The 18,389-nt window shown below is 37.0% G+C and overlaps 1 protein-coding gene across 2 annotated transcripts in view; it reads right to left on the bottom strand.

Annotated features, from left to right (window-relative positions):
• ipo11 (importin 11) overlaps nt 1-18,086 on the bottom strand; it is a 100,171-nt gene extending 82,085 nt beyond the window's left edge. Inside the window, exons 1-7 of one of the 2 annotated variants that reach the window (XM_017431267.3) lie at nt 17,938-18,086; nt 14,033-14,182; nt 12,265-12,365; nt 8,524-8,596; nt 7,212-7,415; nt 533-665; nt 136-194 (exon numbers count right to left, since the gene is read on the bottom strand). In XM_017431267.3, the coding sequence (XP_017286756.1) occupies nt 136-194; nt 533-665; nt 7,212-7,415; nt 8,524-8,596; nt 12,265-12,365; nt 14,033-14,170 (708 nt within the window). In that variant the 5' untranslated portion in view covers nt 14,171-14,182; nt 17,938-18,086. Of the gene's footprint in view, nt 1-135; nt 195-532; nt 666-7,211; nt 7,416-8,523; nt 8,597-12,264; nt 12,366-14,032; nt 14,183-17,937 lie in introns of those variants that run through there. The other variant, XM_025009375.2, reaches the window with a different exon arrangement.
• Nucleotides 18,087-18,389: the final 303 nt, after the last annotated feature.

Raw genomic sequence — 18,389 nt, 5'->3', positions numbered from 1 at the left:
CAATGTGGTACACATCGGAGGCAGTGAGGGGTTAAGGGTCTTGCCCAGGGACACTTTGACATGTGGCATACTGCTGGAACTGAACCTCCAGCTGTTCTAACCACTGATCCACAGCCGTCCCCTATGGAAACTCACCATTACTTCCATATTTTGCTGCGGCTCTTGAAATCCATGGACTGTCAATTTGCGAAGCACTGAGAGACAGGAAAAAAATAAGAATTACTATGCAGGGCCAACACTTATTGTAAATTAAGTCAACTAATGTCACCTCCTACAGTGCTTCAAAAAATACCAGCATACATTAATATTAATTTAAGTTTACAACTTGTCTTGATAATTACTTTTGGTAAACAGCTGAAATAATGTGAATAAAATTACATTATGCAATGTGTAGTCAGTCAAATATGGCTGTAATTTTCTCTTTTTTTCCCGCCTATATTAAAAGATTACTGAAAACTCCTTTGCATGATAATGCAGTTGTGTTGTGTGTAGGTGAGTCTATCTGGGGTTGTGTGTTTGCTTTAGATGCTACCTTTAAGGGATAGCAGAGTCCTTTCCAGTGAGTTGAGTGCTGCAGCCTCATCTCTGGCATAGACTTGCTGGAGGAAGCAGTCAGTGTGATGACTCCACAGAGAGCATGCAAAGCTGTAGATACCTGACGCCAGCTGCCAAAATTCATATTAACAGTAAAGAGTCAGTTAAACACAGATAGCATCACTCGAGATGTGAACAGACAGAACAAGTTCAATTAAACACAAATGTTAAAGAGTGTTATGGATTAACAAGTATGCAAACAGCAGCTGTAACAGATTTAGAATTACAAATATTGATGCTCTTTCATGGAAGGAGCTCTAAAGCACAGGTGTTAATTAACTTCCAGTTGCAGTCAATTACATCTTTCTATATTGGTACTTTTGTCTGGAGACAAATCAAGGCAGCAATGCTGAGAAAGGTACACTGTCAGGATACTGAGTAGGGTACACGCTTGCCTACTAGCTAAATATCCAACACGTTTTCCAAAGCAAACAAAAGTTTTGAGTTATGCTTTGATGATTTTCTAATAAACAAAAGAGGACATTTATAGCGCTTTCATCGCAGTAACATTCAACCATTTCAAATTGCCAGTGCTTTACGAAAACACATCCAAAGTCGTTCAACCACTAAATCTGATTAATAAATAAGTTTTTACGACTAGATAGAAAAAAAACAGCCACATTAGCATTTAAATGATAAAGTACTGTATCTCAAACAAAAAATATCTAACAAATTATACAAGAAACTGTGCTGAGGGAAACGGTGAAAGATCAAGACGTAAGAAGGAAAATCTTAGGAGCGGTGGTTAAGTTGATGAGTGCTGGCTGTAAAAGAAATCCCTGCTTCGACAGCACAGCAAACCAAAAGCTTTGATATAGTCGTCACAAAAATTGCAAGATTAACAATTATTTCCTTTTTCTTTTTTTAAACAGATTTCTGTAGAGTAGAGCTTGCTACTTTTTGTTCCTCAGATCTCAGACTAATCTGATTCATGGCAGCTACATTGATAAACAAGTTTGAAATGCATCGCCCGCCACCAAAGGCCAAAAGGTGATAATGTTTTTGCCTGTGTGTGTGTGTGTGTACAAGTGTGTATTTTCTCTGGAGTGCCATCAAAATCTCTCATGAACCACAAGACAGAATTTAATGAAACTCTCAGTAAGTAATCACCAGATTTACATCTACAACTGGTTAAGTTTTGGAGTCACCCCAATTTCAGATTACTGCCAAAGCTAACTGACTTTAGCCTACACAAGAAAGGCTCCAACTCAGTCACTTTTACAGATAATGAGATACGGTTTGTAAAGATAGTAGCTGAGAGTTATTCCCAACACTTACACTGAGGGCTAACACATCTTACGACATCTTGCAATATTACATGAGATCACACATAATGCAATTTACAGGGTTTGACCAGAACCAGAAAGACAGTCTTAGTTTAAAACTCAGACATTACAGGCAGCGGGGGATGTGCATTTCTCAAAGAAATGCTAAATGTTCCACAATGTAATGTTAGTTTTGTGCCTTAATAGGTGAAGTGATGTGCAAAACCGTGTGAATGTCTCAATTTACTGTCAGAGTCAAGAACGTAAACAAGTCGCTAGCCAAACACATGACTGACTCGATTGCTGTCTACAAATGGTACATGGGATTTAGTAGTGTATTCAAGGCACTTTAAATTATTTATTTTGGTCTATTTATTTAGATTTTTCCATTTTATTCAAAACATTTTTAAAACTTAGTACATTGGGGAAAAAATAGACTAAACCTTTGACCATCACTTGTGTTTATATTTGTTCAAGTTATTTTCTTTGTAGGATTTCTTAGTTTTGTCTACACCATAAGTATAAAATGCCCTTCAGGTTTTGTTTTTCTGTTTTTGTTATTTTATTTTTCGTATGTTGTAGTTGTTGGCAAAAAATAAAAAAAATAAAACTTTTATATTTGTTGTTTGCTATGATAGTAAGACAGATAATCACACATGTTTTCACCTAAATAAAAGGAGACTTGAGTATTGGCTGAGGAGGAGGCTTTTCACAGATTAATGTAATATCCTGAGGTAGACAACAATCCCTATCAAGACCCCAGGTGGCACACTGCACTGATAAATATTATGAACCAACAAAAAGAACTGAAAAGAGAAGCTTTGGCCACAAATAACGATACAAAATACCAATGTTTGTTTTCTCTCAGTGGCTACCAGAAACACGTCACAGCTGTAACTGACAGCTTTAATTCATCCTGTGTATAATCTAACACTGAAACAGAAAGGAAGTTAGTTATTTAAATAGCTGGAAAACACTGATTAAGGCACAGTTTGTATTCCAAATATTGAGTTTGGTGAATTGTTGCAGAATCATTAAAGAGTGAATTACAGTGCATCCAAGAATCCAATAGTTATTTCAACCTCTGGGTAAATGTGTGCATTTGAAAACCCTCTTTTCACAACTACAGACAAAAACAACAAAGAGGCAAATATCAATAAAAGACAAACAATTTCTTGTCTTTTTCGAGCTCATTTCCTATTCACCACACACAAAAACCACCAGAGGAAGCTGCAGTTCCTTTTGTTCATCAGTCTTTTAAAGAATACTCATCGTGTGAAATACCAGCCTGCCATGCTATTTGAAAGCAAAGTTTGGTTTTTAAAAAGCAAAAAAAAAAAAAAAAAAAACATCCACTGAAGATCAGTTCTCCAGGCAGATATGTCTGGTTGATGAGAAACAACACATGTTTTTTTTCACCAGACTTGTTCAAGTACTTATTTGAAAAGAAATGTTTGGTTAGAATTAGTTTTTGTTTTCTCCAATTTGACTGTGAAAGAACCAAAGCCAGCACCAAAACAACACTGCTACAGTAGCACCAGCTAACTCAAGGGGTGGAGGCAGGGTTCTGGAGACCGATGACATAAAATTTTGTGCAGTACGTTCGAGCTGGTGTAGCATTTAGCCTGTATAATTCAAGACAAATCAATACAAACTTAGGTTCAACATTAATAATAAGACGAAACAGCAAGTTCTTTGTCTCTCATCATCCTGATGTCCGTTTTAAAACCACTCTGTTTCCAAATCCAGATCAGAGGTCAGAAACACAAGTACTAATAAAAAAAGCTACATTCTAGCTTTGAAAATTGCTTTAGTGGGGAAAAAAATGAGTGGTAGAGATACAGTATGACTCAGTGGTCAGAAGATGTTGATTTTTGGCAGCTAAGATAACCACTCAGCAGGAAGGCTTCTCACACCGCCCAACACACCACACCAATGTAAGACAAATTTAATGAAAAGTCATTCTTTGTATTTTGGAGGCAATTAGCTATAAAAGTCCTGTTGTGAAAGTCACATGTGAATCTTGACGTGAGATGTCCAGAGTTTTCTTCCACGTTTGGAAATTTGCTGGGTTTTTTGTTCCATGTGGCCCAGGTGTTGCCAAGTTTACATGGAAAGTGGCTAAAGCTTGCTGGAAAGATGCTGCGGGGTAATTAGCATATTCATTTTGCCATTGCATCCCATTTGCTTTTTTTCCTAGTGACAGTTGTCAGCCTTTCACGTCTGGTTGCTTCTGTCCCGTCCCTGCTCCCATTCTGCATTTTAAAACTGCTGAATTCCCAATAAAGTGCTTCTCGTTTACATATTTTTTTTCCACTGTTATCAGACATTGTAATGAGCCTCCAATAGTGAGAGAAACACTCCATTTACCACAAGTTAACCAAAAGTTACATCCAAGCAACTTTCAAGCTTCTAGTCTGTGCTGCTGATTTTCCAAATGTGACATCAGCTGGCCAAATTGGCAAACAAATGTGAGACGACGGCTGTGGTGTGATGGCTGTAGGATTTACAAATACGATCGCTCACAAAGTTTGCATGCGCAGCTCAATAATGTCTTTCTCAGATGCCATGCAGCCAACGGAATGTGCTGCAAATCGGCGAACAGACTATAAACAGCGAAAGTGAAACCCTCTTGAGAAAATTTAACCCAAAAGGACTTAATGGATTTTACTGGTGACTTTTCAACAGAAAGCAGCAAAACCGACAACTTTATGCCACCAGGCACCTTTCATTTAGCAGGACTAATGTACCATTTATGGTCTACCCTCTTGCTCGATTATAATCTGTCATTTGTATTCATGTTCACAAAGAAAAGATTTAGATGTAGATTTTCCAAAAAAATGACTGCCGCCTATACATGGATGACATTTAACTCTATCCTCAAATCGAACATGGCATCTACTCCCATCCCTGACAAAGATATCACAACAGAAAGCTGGACGGAAAAAGTGGTCACATATTAGCAAAGGGGGAGAAGGTGGTCATGACTACAAACTGTGGTGGTACCACATTACAAGGCATAGGACACATGATCTGTTACTAACTTAATGCTTGAAATAATATTCACTCCAACACCATCAACAGCCCTTTAGTCTCTGTGGGAGAGACATGTCCTTTATTTCAAATGTGAAACTTCTCTCAAGTTAAAAAAAAAAACAACATATGCCAGAACATCAGAAGGATGACTTCCTGGATTGATCAGCTAAGAGAGTGAGGCCACAACATAAAAGTAAATGGAAATTTTGTTGAAAAACTAAGACCCAACCAGGAATGTATTGTCAGTGGAAAACAAAACTGACTGATATAAAAAAAATGTAACAAAGAGATAGAAAAGCCTGTCCTAAAGGAAAGCAAATATCCTCTTTTTCAGCATAAGTAATCACAGTCAAAAAGTGGCCTAATTTCTTCCTCCATTCTTTATATTATGCATTCCTCCATAACTTCTGATGTCTTTTTCCTTCTCCCGTCAATGGTATACATCAGTCACATATCTTAAACACCCACGCCCTGCCTCAACATCCTCCTCTCTTTCCCCATTCCTCCCACCATCTCATTAGTTCTGCATCTGGTGAAGAAGTGCAGATAGCAGCTTAAGCATCAGCAAGTAGGTCATCATCTCATGCACCTTCCAGCCATTTTGTCTTGGGATAAAGGACAAAAGAGAAGAGCGCACGTTCACCGACTGTAAGAGGATATATTTATTAACACCTACAGATTTGAATGATTTCATTTTGAGACCGGCGTGCTGGCAGGATTAGCCTTTACGTCGGGGACAACATTGTGCTGGTTTAATTAAATGTGTGAACTCAGCGTATGCTGAGAGTTCACTGACCTTACAGAATGAAAAGAATCGGCAACTTTTGGTTTAAAAGAGTCAATCAGAACGTCGTTATGAAAGACTCACACTGAAACATAAATAGTGACTGGTGATAACTCCAATAGTTAGAATGATAACTATTGATTTATTTACTTATCTTAGCAAGTTGAATTTATCCTGAGTGTTATGCTGGTGAAGATTCTTAGTCATCCGGGACATAATAAATCCAAAGTCTTAGCAAACTCAGAGAAAAATAAAATTACCTTGTGCTATTTTAAAACTTAAATACACCTGGTATTTAAACCTGATTAGGTTGCATTTATCTTAAACCTTTTTTTTTTTATTCACTATAACTGGGTTTAATGGCTCAAAAACCTTTTCTTTTTGACAGAATGCATCATTTGAAGGCCTTAGCTGTTCCCAAAAGGACATTTCTGGATATTTTTGAACATCAACTAAAAAAAAAAAAGTGTTTTTTCTGTTTGTTTTCTCTGCAGTACTGAAAATGTTTTTTGTTGTTTGTTTTTTTTAGGTAGCAAAATTCTAATAAGATTTACTTTGAACTGATAAACAAAGACAGTATTGGCAAGCACAGCTGAATAATCAAATAAGCAATTAAAATATAAATGGATAGAATAACATTACGCTGTATAGTGGTTTGATTTAACAACTGAAGATGTCATGTATTAAAAATTATCATTAAAATTCCACAAACTCAAGCTGACAGCATGTTGGAAATGAAATTTAAAGTGTGGCACACTGAGCCTGCTCTGACTGCATAGGTTATTCAATGTCAAAGTAATCAGTACGTCGCAGGAAAAGTGCACAGCCTAATGGTACTTGGACCCACTTTGTTTCAAGTCGTCCCCGAAGGCACACATTTTGGGATGGATTTTGGCAGAACGTCTCTGCCTGACATCCAAGGTTTTTTGTTGTCTCAGTCACAGCTTCTCCTGTCCAATGGTCTGTCTCCTATTTCCATATGTTGGTGGCATCTTCTTAACATCAGTTTGCTTCATTTGTTGATTTCTACTAAAACTCTTCTCTTCACGGCTATACTTTTTATCTCAGTCTTGTTTGTTTTTCATCGTGAGTAGTAAACAATATGAAATATTACTCCGCTAGAGGAAAAATATTGCTGCTTGACAAGAAATGTATGCTTCAAACATATATGCAAACAAACAAGAATATCAAAAAAATATGCCGCTGCTTCAAATTTTCTGCAATTTTACACATAGCATCTTCTTCAGACAAAACGTGAACCTGAAAAATAGATCATGTTGCTGCTCGTCTTTTTGCATTTATCTTATTATTTTATTGAATAAAAAGGTAGATGACAAAGTTGAAGAGTAAAAAAAGCAACAATGAACACAAAATGTGTTCAAGAAAATAACATCTAATTCATCTGTACTTAATTATCAAGTGCTTAAGACCTAAATTAAGCCAGCAGCAATAATAAATCACCAAAAGAAAAAAATGAGAATGCAAAATGAGATTTTAAAACACATTAGGAGTGACTACTGTTGTGGACTTACATCTTGGAAAAGACGTCGATCCTGCGCCAGACGCTTGGACGCGAGAGTTTTGGTGACATGATAGAAGGTGAGCAGTGCTCTGTGCTGCTGCAGCCCATCCTGACCCTTCACAGACTCGATCAGAATTGGAATGAGCTCCGGCCACTGCCTCGGGCAGTCCAGACGGGCCACCTTGGCTATCAGTACTGCGATCTGGGTCGCTATCTGTTGGGAGAAAAAAATAATAATAATAACAACATGGAGGAAAAAACCTAACCCGAGGCTAACTATTAACAAAAAAGAAGACGGTTGTGCCAAAGGGAGAACTTAACTTGGAGGGAATTGATCTTTATCTAAAATCTAATCTGTTTTAATTCTATTTTGGATGTCCTTTGAGCAATTTGGACAGCTGCACCAGAAAGCTAAAGTGACAGATTTTAATGGGTTGCTCTAAGTGTTTATTTATGGCATTCCAATTTTGGAATTTTTTATTGTCTATTGTTGCACTTTAATTCGCAAAAATATATAATCTAATTGATTTGACTTCATTATGATTTTACTTCTTGTGAAAATCCAAATTCTTGCGTTGTTTACAAAATGCACCCTTATTTACACCAACATGGCAGCTAAACACCTCTAAGAGTCTATTTAACTGACTGCATTACGTTAGTGTTCAACCATTGAGAAGTCTTTATGCTTTCCAAGAAAGTCGTGTCTGGTTCTAAAATTTAATTACAAAACTTCTGAATGTAACTTTGCTGACAATAAGCTGGAACAATCGCACAGTCAACCAAACACACAATGCCTTCTTGGGAGTTTCAATTTTAAGAGGAAAGAATGTGACTGGTCAGACATATGGCGTTTAAATCGTATTCATTGCTTGCCATACAGGCCCCATCAGTCCCGACATTACAGAGCTGTCCCCAAAGGGAAATACAACCTGTGGAAGGCAGGATGAATGGCCACCAGTTAGGGCCACCTTCCATGCGCCCTCAGACAGATGTATTACACACCATGCCCTATGCCCTATTCCAGAATTGCTTGTTTGTTGCAGTATTTCAGAGAGAGTAAAAACAATCTGTGACTTATCACAGAAATGTCTAACAAAGTCTAAACACGAACTATTAAGAGTCTTAAATCATTCTTTTGAACCTTATTCAGAAAAACAATATTCCGTCATTACAGACCAACTAGTCACAGAGGCTTGAGAAGCTTTCAGTCAGTTTCTGTCTACATTACGCAACTTCAGAAAAGGTTGTCTTCATTAAAAAATAATGAAATAAATCTCTTTAAATTTCTGTCATCCCAGTGTGTCCCATTTTCCCCCACTGACCTGATTGACAGGCTCATTGAAGTTTGTGATAAGACCAGCACGCAGTGACGTCTTCTCCTCTTCTGATAATGCACTGTGAACAAAGCAATCAAAAGGATATTCAGAGGAGGTAAGGAGACCAGGAGAGGTTTTTAAAATATTGTGTGAGACATTTTCCAAATGCCTTTTTGCAGAGTTTCGTGTATTCAGCTGCACCTAATTTGTTAAAAATTGTAACCCATACCCCATAAACACAAAATATAATGCACATAGGAACAGGCAATTAAAGAAGGCTGAAATTTTAACCCAGGTTAATCTGGCTGAAGGTCAATTTGGTCCTGGCCAGCATTCTGCATTGTGACAACAGGCTGCCAGATACACTGGCACTGCTGAATGCAGCATATATCCTAAGAGACCCCTTGTGATCTCATTTCCTTTTCTATACATGCAAACCACTTTATCTCACTGACAACATGGTGAAGACCTCAATTTGCCAACTTATAATGGGACTGATTTAATCACGTAAATGTGTTGCATTTAAAGGAATTATGCAAATGTGTCTCATTTGCACTTGGCTATTATAGGTAAGTATAGCTTCATACATGGCATGAAAAAAGACAAATAGTGTTTTAATTTGGAAAATAAATAATATTGATATCAAGATTGGTAAACATTTAACTTTATATATCCTTAAATAGATTCATTATATTCTCATTTTGAAATACAGATGACTGAGAAACTAAGTAAATAAAAATAGCTCGGGAAAAGTGTCTATATTAGTTGTTGAACATCAACTGCTGCCAGCAAAGATTCGACGTGACTTGGTGTTGATTCTGCTAGTCAGTGGGTCTCTACAGGAAGGATGGAGCAGCATCCACCTAAAAAGATTAAAAAAAATGCTGTTTTCCATGGGTCAGAGCTGTTCCTGAAGGTCATCAAACTGAACGCAAATATTTCCCTTTCTCAAACGGTGCAGAAAGGCCTGGTGTGAAAACCTTCCCATAAAAATATAAAAGCTTCATCTTAAGATAACCATTATGAATCAAAGCTACTGTTTGATCTGCAATGACTTTTCCATCTGAGGTAAAGGTTGGGCACAAACACTGAATTGCCCAAATAATTTATCACGCTTCATATTGAGTAAATAAAACAACCGGGAAGATAAATCTTCAAGTAAAATAAAAAAAAAAAGACCATTAAATGTTGCTCTGGTCTTATCGTTCATAAATTTTTATCCTGGTGTCATAACAAGTGCCTGCTTACATTAGCTGTTTATTTAATTGCCTGCGTACAATAAACAGCTCATTACCTGACTGCGACATTAAGAAACTAGTCAAAAGTTGACTGTACTTCTCTAAATCTCTTAAATTGCTTGAAAGAAAACTTCCTCTTTTTGTTGCTTGCAGTTTTTATGTGCTGAGCTCTGGGAAAAGTCGGCCTGAAGATGCCAGAGAAGTTAAAAGCATTATGATTCTTATAAATATTTTAAAGCTTTATGTATTTTAGCCCTTTTAGGGTTGTGTTTTATTTCTCTTGTGAATTTGTCTTACTGTTTACATTTGCACCACCTTATTAGGTTTATCTGTCATGAAACAATTTAAATGCATTTGTAAAATGAAACTAAGCAAAACAAGATGAAACTGAGTTAAATTAATACTGTTGCTCTTATATAAAGTATATCTAAAATGTGTGTATTTTGAAATACATATAATGTGGAAAATAAAACCCTTTGTCACTCTTTTTTTCCCCCTACAAACACCAAATAAATGAACCCCCCACCAATATCACTCCCTTGCATTAAAAGAAACAACTTTATTTTGGTAGTTTTTAAAAACTAAATTGTCTGTTCATTAACAAAACATTCATTGGTAATAAAGTTAGGATTGAATGAATAATAATGTGATTTCTGAAGTTAAATGGAAGATGTCCATCTGGCATCTGCTGAGCTAAAAACACCTTTTTCTGTGAGTTTGATGCAGCTTTTCTTTTTCCTTTTCTTTTTTTATTAAACGATCCATAAATAAAGTGAATGATGAAATAATACAGGCGGGATGTGTACCTGCTTTTCTGCAGTGATGCTGTATCAATGTGTGTGTGTGTGTGTGTGTGTGTGTGGAGTAGAGAAGGAAAAAGAAGCACTGAAATACTTTGAAACTGTATTTGATTTAAAATGATAGAAAAGTAGCAAATCTCCCGCTCACCACAGAGTTGCAAGAATAACAAAAATGATTTTGGACAACATTGCATGACTACACGATCACAAAAAAAAAACTTCTAAAGATTCATGTTGAAACTATCATACGCTTAAAAACTTTAAAACCCCACCAGCCTCTCTAAATTCATGTTCATTTAACAGACCGAGGGAAAAACCTAAAATCGTCCAGTGGTCTAGTGAACGGAAATTTGAAACTTTCTTAGGAAATCATCGACATCTCTGTGTTGGAGAAGCAAGAGCCTATCTGTACTTTTATCAGCGCACACTTCAAAGCCCGAGTCAGTGATGGCATGTGGGTGCATTAGAGCACAAGGAAAAGGTAACGTGCACATCTGAGAAGCCACCGTTAATGCTGCAGGGTGTACACAGGCTCTGGAAAGATATATGCTGCTATTCAGACCTTTTTTATCAGAGAATACTTCAGGTGGAAAATACCAAACCCCATTATACATTTATTACAAAAACATGGCATTGTATTAAAAAAAAAAAAAAAAACAGGTCTGTATGACTTTTTAAACAGGGATGTTTGCAGTCCAGGCCTGTCTTATGGCTCATTATGAAACAGAAATTTTCACACACACAAAAGGGGGAAAGGTTTTTCCTTTCAAAACGACCTGTTTTTTTAATTCCCAAACACTTACACAACAATAGAGCTGTTGGGAGGTAACAGATTATGGTGAAAAATGACCCTGTCGACAGTTTTCAGAAAGTGTTGCTCACATCAAAATTAAAAAATGCAACAACTTCCCGCCCAAAAAAATATTCTGCTATTAGTTTAGTTGCAATATTGTTCTGCATTATCTTAGCTACTACTGCAAAGGTTATAGTGTTTATACATCATCCCACAACTTGGGAATTGAGATCATATTGTGAGAAAGAATCAAACTAGCAACAAGAATTGTGCTGTGTCATCATATAGGATCTAAATTCTGAATAAGCAGCTACGGCACAACTGAATCACATCAAAAATATTGGTTCAGTTTCTGAACTCCTGAGAAAAGTCAGTAAACTTTGGTAAATGGAGAAAACTTTCAAAAGAGAAGAGGACAGCAATAACTTGGAGTGGTCAGGGAGTGCTCAGGAAAAACTGATCACCCGTGGCCATCTACCACCATCCAATTTAGGAGCAAATCTTCAATTTCAATCCGACGAAGAAAGCTAATCACATACTTAAAGACAGACTGTTGGCCTCACATAGCCAAAATAAGCACAAAAGCACAATTTAAGTATAAAATCAAAGTGTTATGACATAAACAATCAAACTGAATTGGAAAAAAAAGAGATGACAGCTGTGAAAAGTTGAGTAGACAGAAGTTATAACCAGTGAGAACAAAGATAAAAGGAAAATGAAGGGAATAAGAACGAACTAAGAACACTTGAGCCTCAAAAAAAAACAGACGAAGAGATTTGGAGAGATGAACAAAGAAGAGTACATCAGTGGATAAGACGGCGTAAAGACGAGACACACTACAGAGACAAAAAGGCTTTAGATGTGGGAGTGAGAGTGTGAAGCTGAAGGGGGAACAGACAGATATGCAGGTACTTACTGAGGGGCCACTCTCCTCCAGTATCTGTCAATGCCGTTTTTAAAGTACAGCACAGCCAGCCACCTGACGTTCACATCCAGCATGTGGTTATTGAAGATATTCTGAAGGGAAGAAAAAAAAAAAGGAAAGTACATATTCTTTACAAATTCAAACAAGCAATAAAAAGACAATTTAAGGATTGACCCAATTTAATGATGTGTAACAGCTAAGGCTACACCAAAGAAAAAGAGTAATGACTCTAAACCCAACTAAAGTTGTGAGGTGATACAATCAGGCAAGGCTCATCAAAAACCAGAGCATTGTGACTTTGTAACCAAGGCTGTCTGGGCTGCGTACACTCGAGTAGTTTTACTTCCTGTATCTACTTACATGTCTGAGCTGTAAAACGTACCCATGAACCCAGAAAATAAAGCTGAGTACGCTGTGTATCCAGAGCTATTTGCCTTCGCACAGCAAAGGCTGGAGCACAATACAGAGCAGCGCAAGTAATATCGGAGATTGGAATCTCGAGTCTCGGACTTTCAGGATAGGAGAGGAGCCATTTCGTTGGAATTTTTTGCTTTGTAAGAATATAAAACATCCATTTGTTGCATCATGGGAACAGCGCGGGCCATTAGCGAAGCAGCACGGCATAACTATTAGAAAAAAATCAGCTGTCTGCCACTTGGCTTTTATTGGATCCGTCCCTGAGGGAAGAATTTCACTTTAGCTTTAGAGCTGCCTGTCTTCTGATCAGCTGATGCAGACATGGCTCTTTACGATAAATAAGACCCACTGTGAGCAAAAATGTGCATAAACCAAATTTTATTATAAATAAAAGCTTTTGTGACTCCAAATACAACTGCACATCCGAAGCTGAAGATATTCAGAAGTCATTATCGAAAAACATTTCAGGTTATTAGGATCAGACTTAGCTGCCTGTACATGTGTACGGGACAGACAGAGATCATTCATATGAGGTGTTCTTCAACTAGAAATACCCCAGTGTGTCAACTTGGTTGAGCACACAGGAGGCAGAAAATTATACAAAACCTACGCTGCATAAACTGTGCTGTTTGTTTACAGCGCATCAAAACTCTCCGCTTGAAAACGCGTCATTTTCTATAAACTTTGACTTAAATGAAACGGTGCGCATCACCGGTGCTTTCATTCTACACAACATACCACTACTGACAAAATAAAGAAAACATTTTTAGTGTTTTTTACCTATGAACAGTTCTTTGTGCTTAGATAGACAGAGCACACACTGGGCCAATTTCTTCACAAACTGCACGGAGATGAAAGTGAAATTCATCATATTATCAGAGCCTGACGAGAAGAGTAAACCAATATATTCTTTATTTCCTAAAATATCGGAGGAATCTCTGGTGGATTGCACTGAGAGATGACTTTTCAACAACCCTTGCATATTGACAAAAGCCATCTGTGTATAAACTTTCTGCAAATAAATCTTAATGAAACCATTCAATAGAGGTTTGAAGAATTCTTTAAACACAAATCAATCTCCAGCTGCCAGCAAACCACCGCACTCCGTCTTTAATAATATTATAGTTTCTTGCTGTCATCACAAGTTATTGTGTTGTCACTCGAAAGCAGAACATATTAGCTCTAAATTTGTTCTTGTAAACTGATTACAAAATATTCCCCTTCAAATAAAAGCTCCTCTTTGGAGAGAAACTGTGCCCTGCTTTCTGCTTCATGCTCCATATTTAGACGAATGTCTATAGAGTTAAGATGATTTTTATTTCACTGTGACATCCTGACTCACCAGAAGGACTGAATAGAAGCCTGGCTGGGTCTCCCACTGCCGGAGCTGCTCCTCTGCAGGCTTCAGGACAGCTGTGTCCTGACTAGTAGCCTGGGTTAAGGCCTGCAGCACCACAGAACTGGCACTGTCCATATCCATAGCTGGATATATCTACAGAGAAATCCAAGAAGCGTAAGAGAGAACAAGAGTTAGGCAAATGCAGAACTTTCTTTTTTTATTATTTGTGTAGAAAAAATATAATTATCAAATATCAAGAGCAAGCCGAGGGAGTTGATATACATCTACGAAAAATGTCAAAACAAAAACCATTCGCTTTTACTTTATCTGACTGTATTATTTCTACCCCATTTTATCAAAGATCAAGCAGTGCTGAAAACCACTGCTGGAGACGGTGAGAAAGAAACGGATCTTCTAAATAAAGAAAGGCATACTTAATAGAAAACAGTTGGCGTCGTCTCTGCCATGTATGTCCCAGATATTATTTGAGCACCCCAGTTTCGCACATCCAAAGGTGTTTTTCAGTCTCAAAAAATATGCTTGACTAATTCGCCTCTGTGCCTCGGGTGAAAGGAGCTGTTTGACAGATGGAAAGATAAACTGATGTCTAACTAAGCCTACAATGAGATTAAGAGACCTTGTTTGAAAGATAACACTGACTGATTTTAATAATAAATGTTCCTTCCCCTCCAAAACACAGAGCCAAATACAAAGTTTCTTGCAAGACTATATGTTAATATCCGCATCTTATAGTCATACATTCTCTGGGGAGGGAAATGGCTTTTTTCACAAACCTGCAAGATCACTGTAGTAAATTTTCCCAGAAAAGTGACTGACTGGGTAGAATGGAGACAGTGGTCTTTGGTTTCAGTAGAGGTGGGTAAATATATGAAACAAGGCTGCCATCTACAGCTCAGACACAAACGCTCAAACACCACAGGAAATAGAGCCCCTCGGGAATTATATATGCATTAGTGCCATCTCATTCTCAACACAAGAATACCATGACAATAATGTGGCTACAGCTGCTGGCTGTTGAGAAATTACTGAAGAGCATGAATAATTTATTCTGATAACTCCTTAAGAGGCTGATCTATTCTAAATGCATGATCACAGTAAGACCAGAAGTACTTGACTCCTGATCATTACAGCATTAACAACAGGTATTTATGCCTTCACACACAGATCATTTTCCATGTGCAGCAACATCAGATTCAAGCTGTAATACAACAGAAACTATATTAATCCACATACACTTCAATATTTTTGATAGGATTAGCTACCCTGGTTATGTTGTTCATTGCAGATTTGTAACACCTCATCAAACCCATACTTGTTAGCACTCTGCCATGAGCACAAATCCAACAGATACTTCATTTACACACTGATCAGTCAAAAATATTAAAACACATACACAGTCCAGTCAAGCATAAAACCAGTGACAAATGAATGGAATGAATGCACCAGCTCTCTGCGACCCAGAAAGGAGAAGCGGGTAAAAGAAAATGGATGGATGGGTATCAGCCTTGTAAACACTGATGCAGACCTGATTGACAATTGACCTCAACAATAGCAGCAGCCTCCAGGGGGAGCACAATCAGCATCACCAAAACTGCTTCAGAATGGCTCCAGGAACAAATCCAGTGCACGCTTGGTTGTTAGAGTCAATCATTTTTTGTTGAATGCCGTAAGACTAATAACTGCAAGTAAAACTGTTGCTTTTTTCCTGTTTATTTTATGTCACTTTCATTTTGTAATGCAGTTAAATAACCCACCTGAGCCTCAGTTTTAACATTTCATTCAAGGATAATAAAAAGCTAAAGACTTTAAATAAAAAAAAAAAAAAAAAAGACCTTCAACCCAAATGTTTAGAGAAATAACTGAATTGGTTCCAACATAAATATAAAATACTTTCTAAATGACAGATGTTAAATTGTAGTATAATATTCTTTGATATTACAGTGAAACAAAAAGCAGACTGTAAATGATGTTAAAATGGAAACCATACACTTAGCTGATTCAGACCAGGATATGTAAGTATTTTATTTCTCTTTATGAGGCCACTTTATAAAAGTGATATTACAACAAACTAAAATTAGAAAAATGGGCCTAATTTGTCTACATGTTGACAATATTTATTCAATAAAATTTAATGAACTGTTTATTTTAGTGTTTTCCTTTACAGAAAAGTGTCAGAGGAAAATTTACTTAAAGAGTTCAGGTTATGCAGCTTTTTGACAAACACAGCAGGCAAATACAAACTGAACACTTTGCAAAAAATAAAAAAATGTTGCCAGGATTTGAGGCACACTGTCATTTTTGGCTGTAATAGTTAACATTTTCTTTGTACCTTTTTTCTTTAACGAATTCTTTCCCTGTTCCTTTATAATGAAGAATGAATGTCCAATGTCAGTAGTTTGTGCAGAAAAGGATTAAATAATTAAAAAATTCTTATGCAAAACAATAACAAAGAGCACAATGGCAATAAATAAACTACAATAATTATGGGAAATATGTTGTTTAAACAGGTTAGGATGATGTAACTAATCTCAGTTAGTTATTACTCAGAGGAATAAACCTCAAAAGACATATGAGATATGTGAACTAGCTGCCTCTTTAGTCATTTTCTACTATCTACTGCATCTATTGTGCAAGATGGTGTTGTCAATTTCAGGCTGCAGCAAAACATCCTTACAGTGTGTGCCACTGGATAGAGACATAAAAAGAAAATGAAAATCACAAAACACCTGCCACTGGGGCTTTGTGTGTTCCTAAATCTCCTAAAAATCTAACATTTGTGCAGTGGAGTACAAAGGTCCCGAATCCAAGCTGTATCAATTCAAGCTGTTGGCTAAAAGCCCAGTGATGCACAAAGCCAGAAATCTCAGAGCCAAGGGAATGCAAGAACAAGAGAGGAGAGGGCAGCCTGACACAGCAATGCAACATTATTTAGAAAAAAAAGATAACATCCGGTGGTAGTGGTGGCATATGTCCAGATCGTTGCACTAAAACTGAATTAGGTGGACGTCGTAAAAAGGATGTTTAATGAAAAGTGAATAATAAATGTCAATCAGTGAAAATGGGCAGGGTTTCAGAGAGTTTAATAGGATAACTTAAAAACTAGAGCTAGTACAGTTGGCACCATATTATGCATGTTTATTTAAAGATTCATGGCTACAAACATAAACAATGTTTATTTCTTTCACATGGAGACCAATCATCTTTAATACAAATCGTAGAAATTGCCTTTTGGTATATCAGCTTTGATACAAGTAAAAACATTTAACTGTTTAAGAAAAACCCAGATTTTTTTTTTCCTCAAATGCTGCTATCTTAATCTGTAATTAAAATGTATTTTTTTCCCTTTTTTGCTCCAAACGTAATTACTACGCCTATGAACGATGTAATTCCAATTCTAGGAATCCAAAAGTATGATGTTTTGCGCAAGACGCCATGATCCCATTGTTATTATTATTAGTCTTCTGCTGCTCGACTCTGTCACATCTTGCAGCCATGTTTGTCCACGGTTTTTTCCTAGGCGATAGTGGTGTTTACATGAATAATATTTTATATGTACTACGTACACATATCAATAAAACACGGGGAGCCAAAACAAACTCAATACTGAGGCATTATTAATCAACTATTATACTGACTTGGATTGCTTGTAATGTTTAGTAGATGTCCAACTTGCTTCTCACGTCAACAACTTAAACTCAGCCTGATAAAACAGAAGGGTCGAGTTTAATATTTATCATCAAGCATCACACCTAACCTGAATTAGCTACCCGAGCTAAACTTCTTTAACCTGAAACCACAAAAAGGCCGACAACGTCGATGTCCCGGAATCGTAACAGTTTAGAAAATTATACAAGTGCCACTAAAACGACAACCGAAAATGGACTCACCCTAAAGAGCACCGATAGAAACTGAATCTGTGTTTGTAACAGTGGCTGCTGTGGAAGCCCTGCCAATGGTAAAATGTAATGAGAGTTGGAAACACACGCTGGTTGGAATGGCGCGGGTGGTATAGCCGGCGCACACTGATGACGTAGGAGGTTTCGTGTGCATGCGTCAGAAACGAACCAAATAATTTCGGGATCCAAGTGATTTGGCTCACTTCACCGTCAAGAACCGGTTCTTTCGGCTCTCAAACGCAATTACTTATATTCTAGTTTATATATGTCATTGCTCAAACGGCTATAAACAATCTATGTTGTACAACTAAGCCAAGTTTTAATATTATTTAGTATTTGTGCATACACTTTTATGTAAAACACAGAATTGTTCAAAACTATCACACTAAACTTCAGTTATATTTTTAGTGCAATGACTTTACTTTGAGTTTTAAATGAACTAA

This window comes from Kryptolebias marmoratus, linkage group LG1 (genome assembly GCF_001649575.2).
Source record: "Kryptolebias marmoratus isolate JLee-2015 linkage group LG1, ASM164957v2, whole genome shotgun sequence".
Classification (NCBI taxonomy): domain Eukaryota; kingdom Metazoa; phylum Chordata; class Actinopteri; order Cyprinodontiformes; family Rivulidae; genus Kryptolebias; species Kryptolebias marmoratus.
This window is presented reverse-complemented; position numbering and strand designations above follow the sequence as displayed.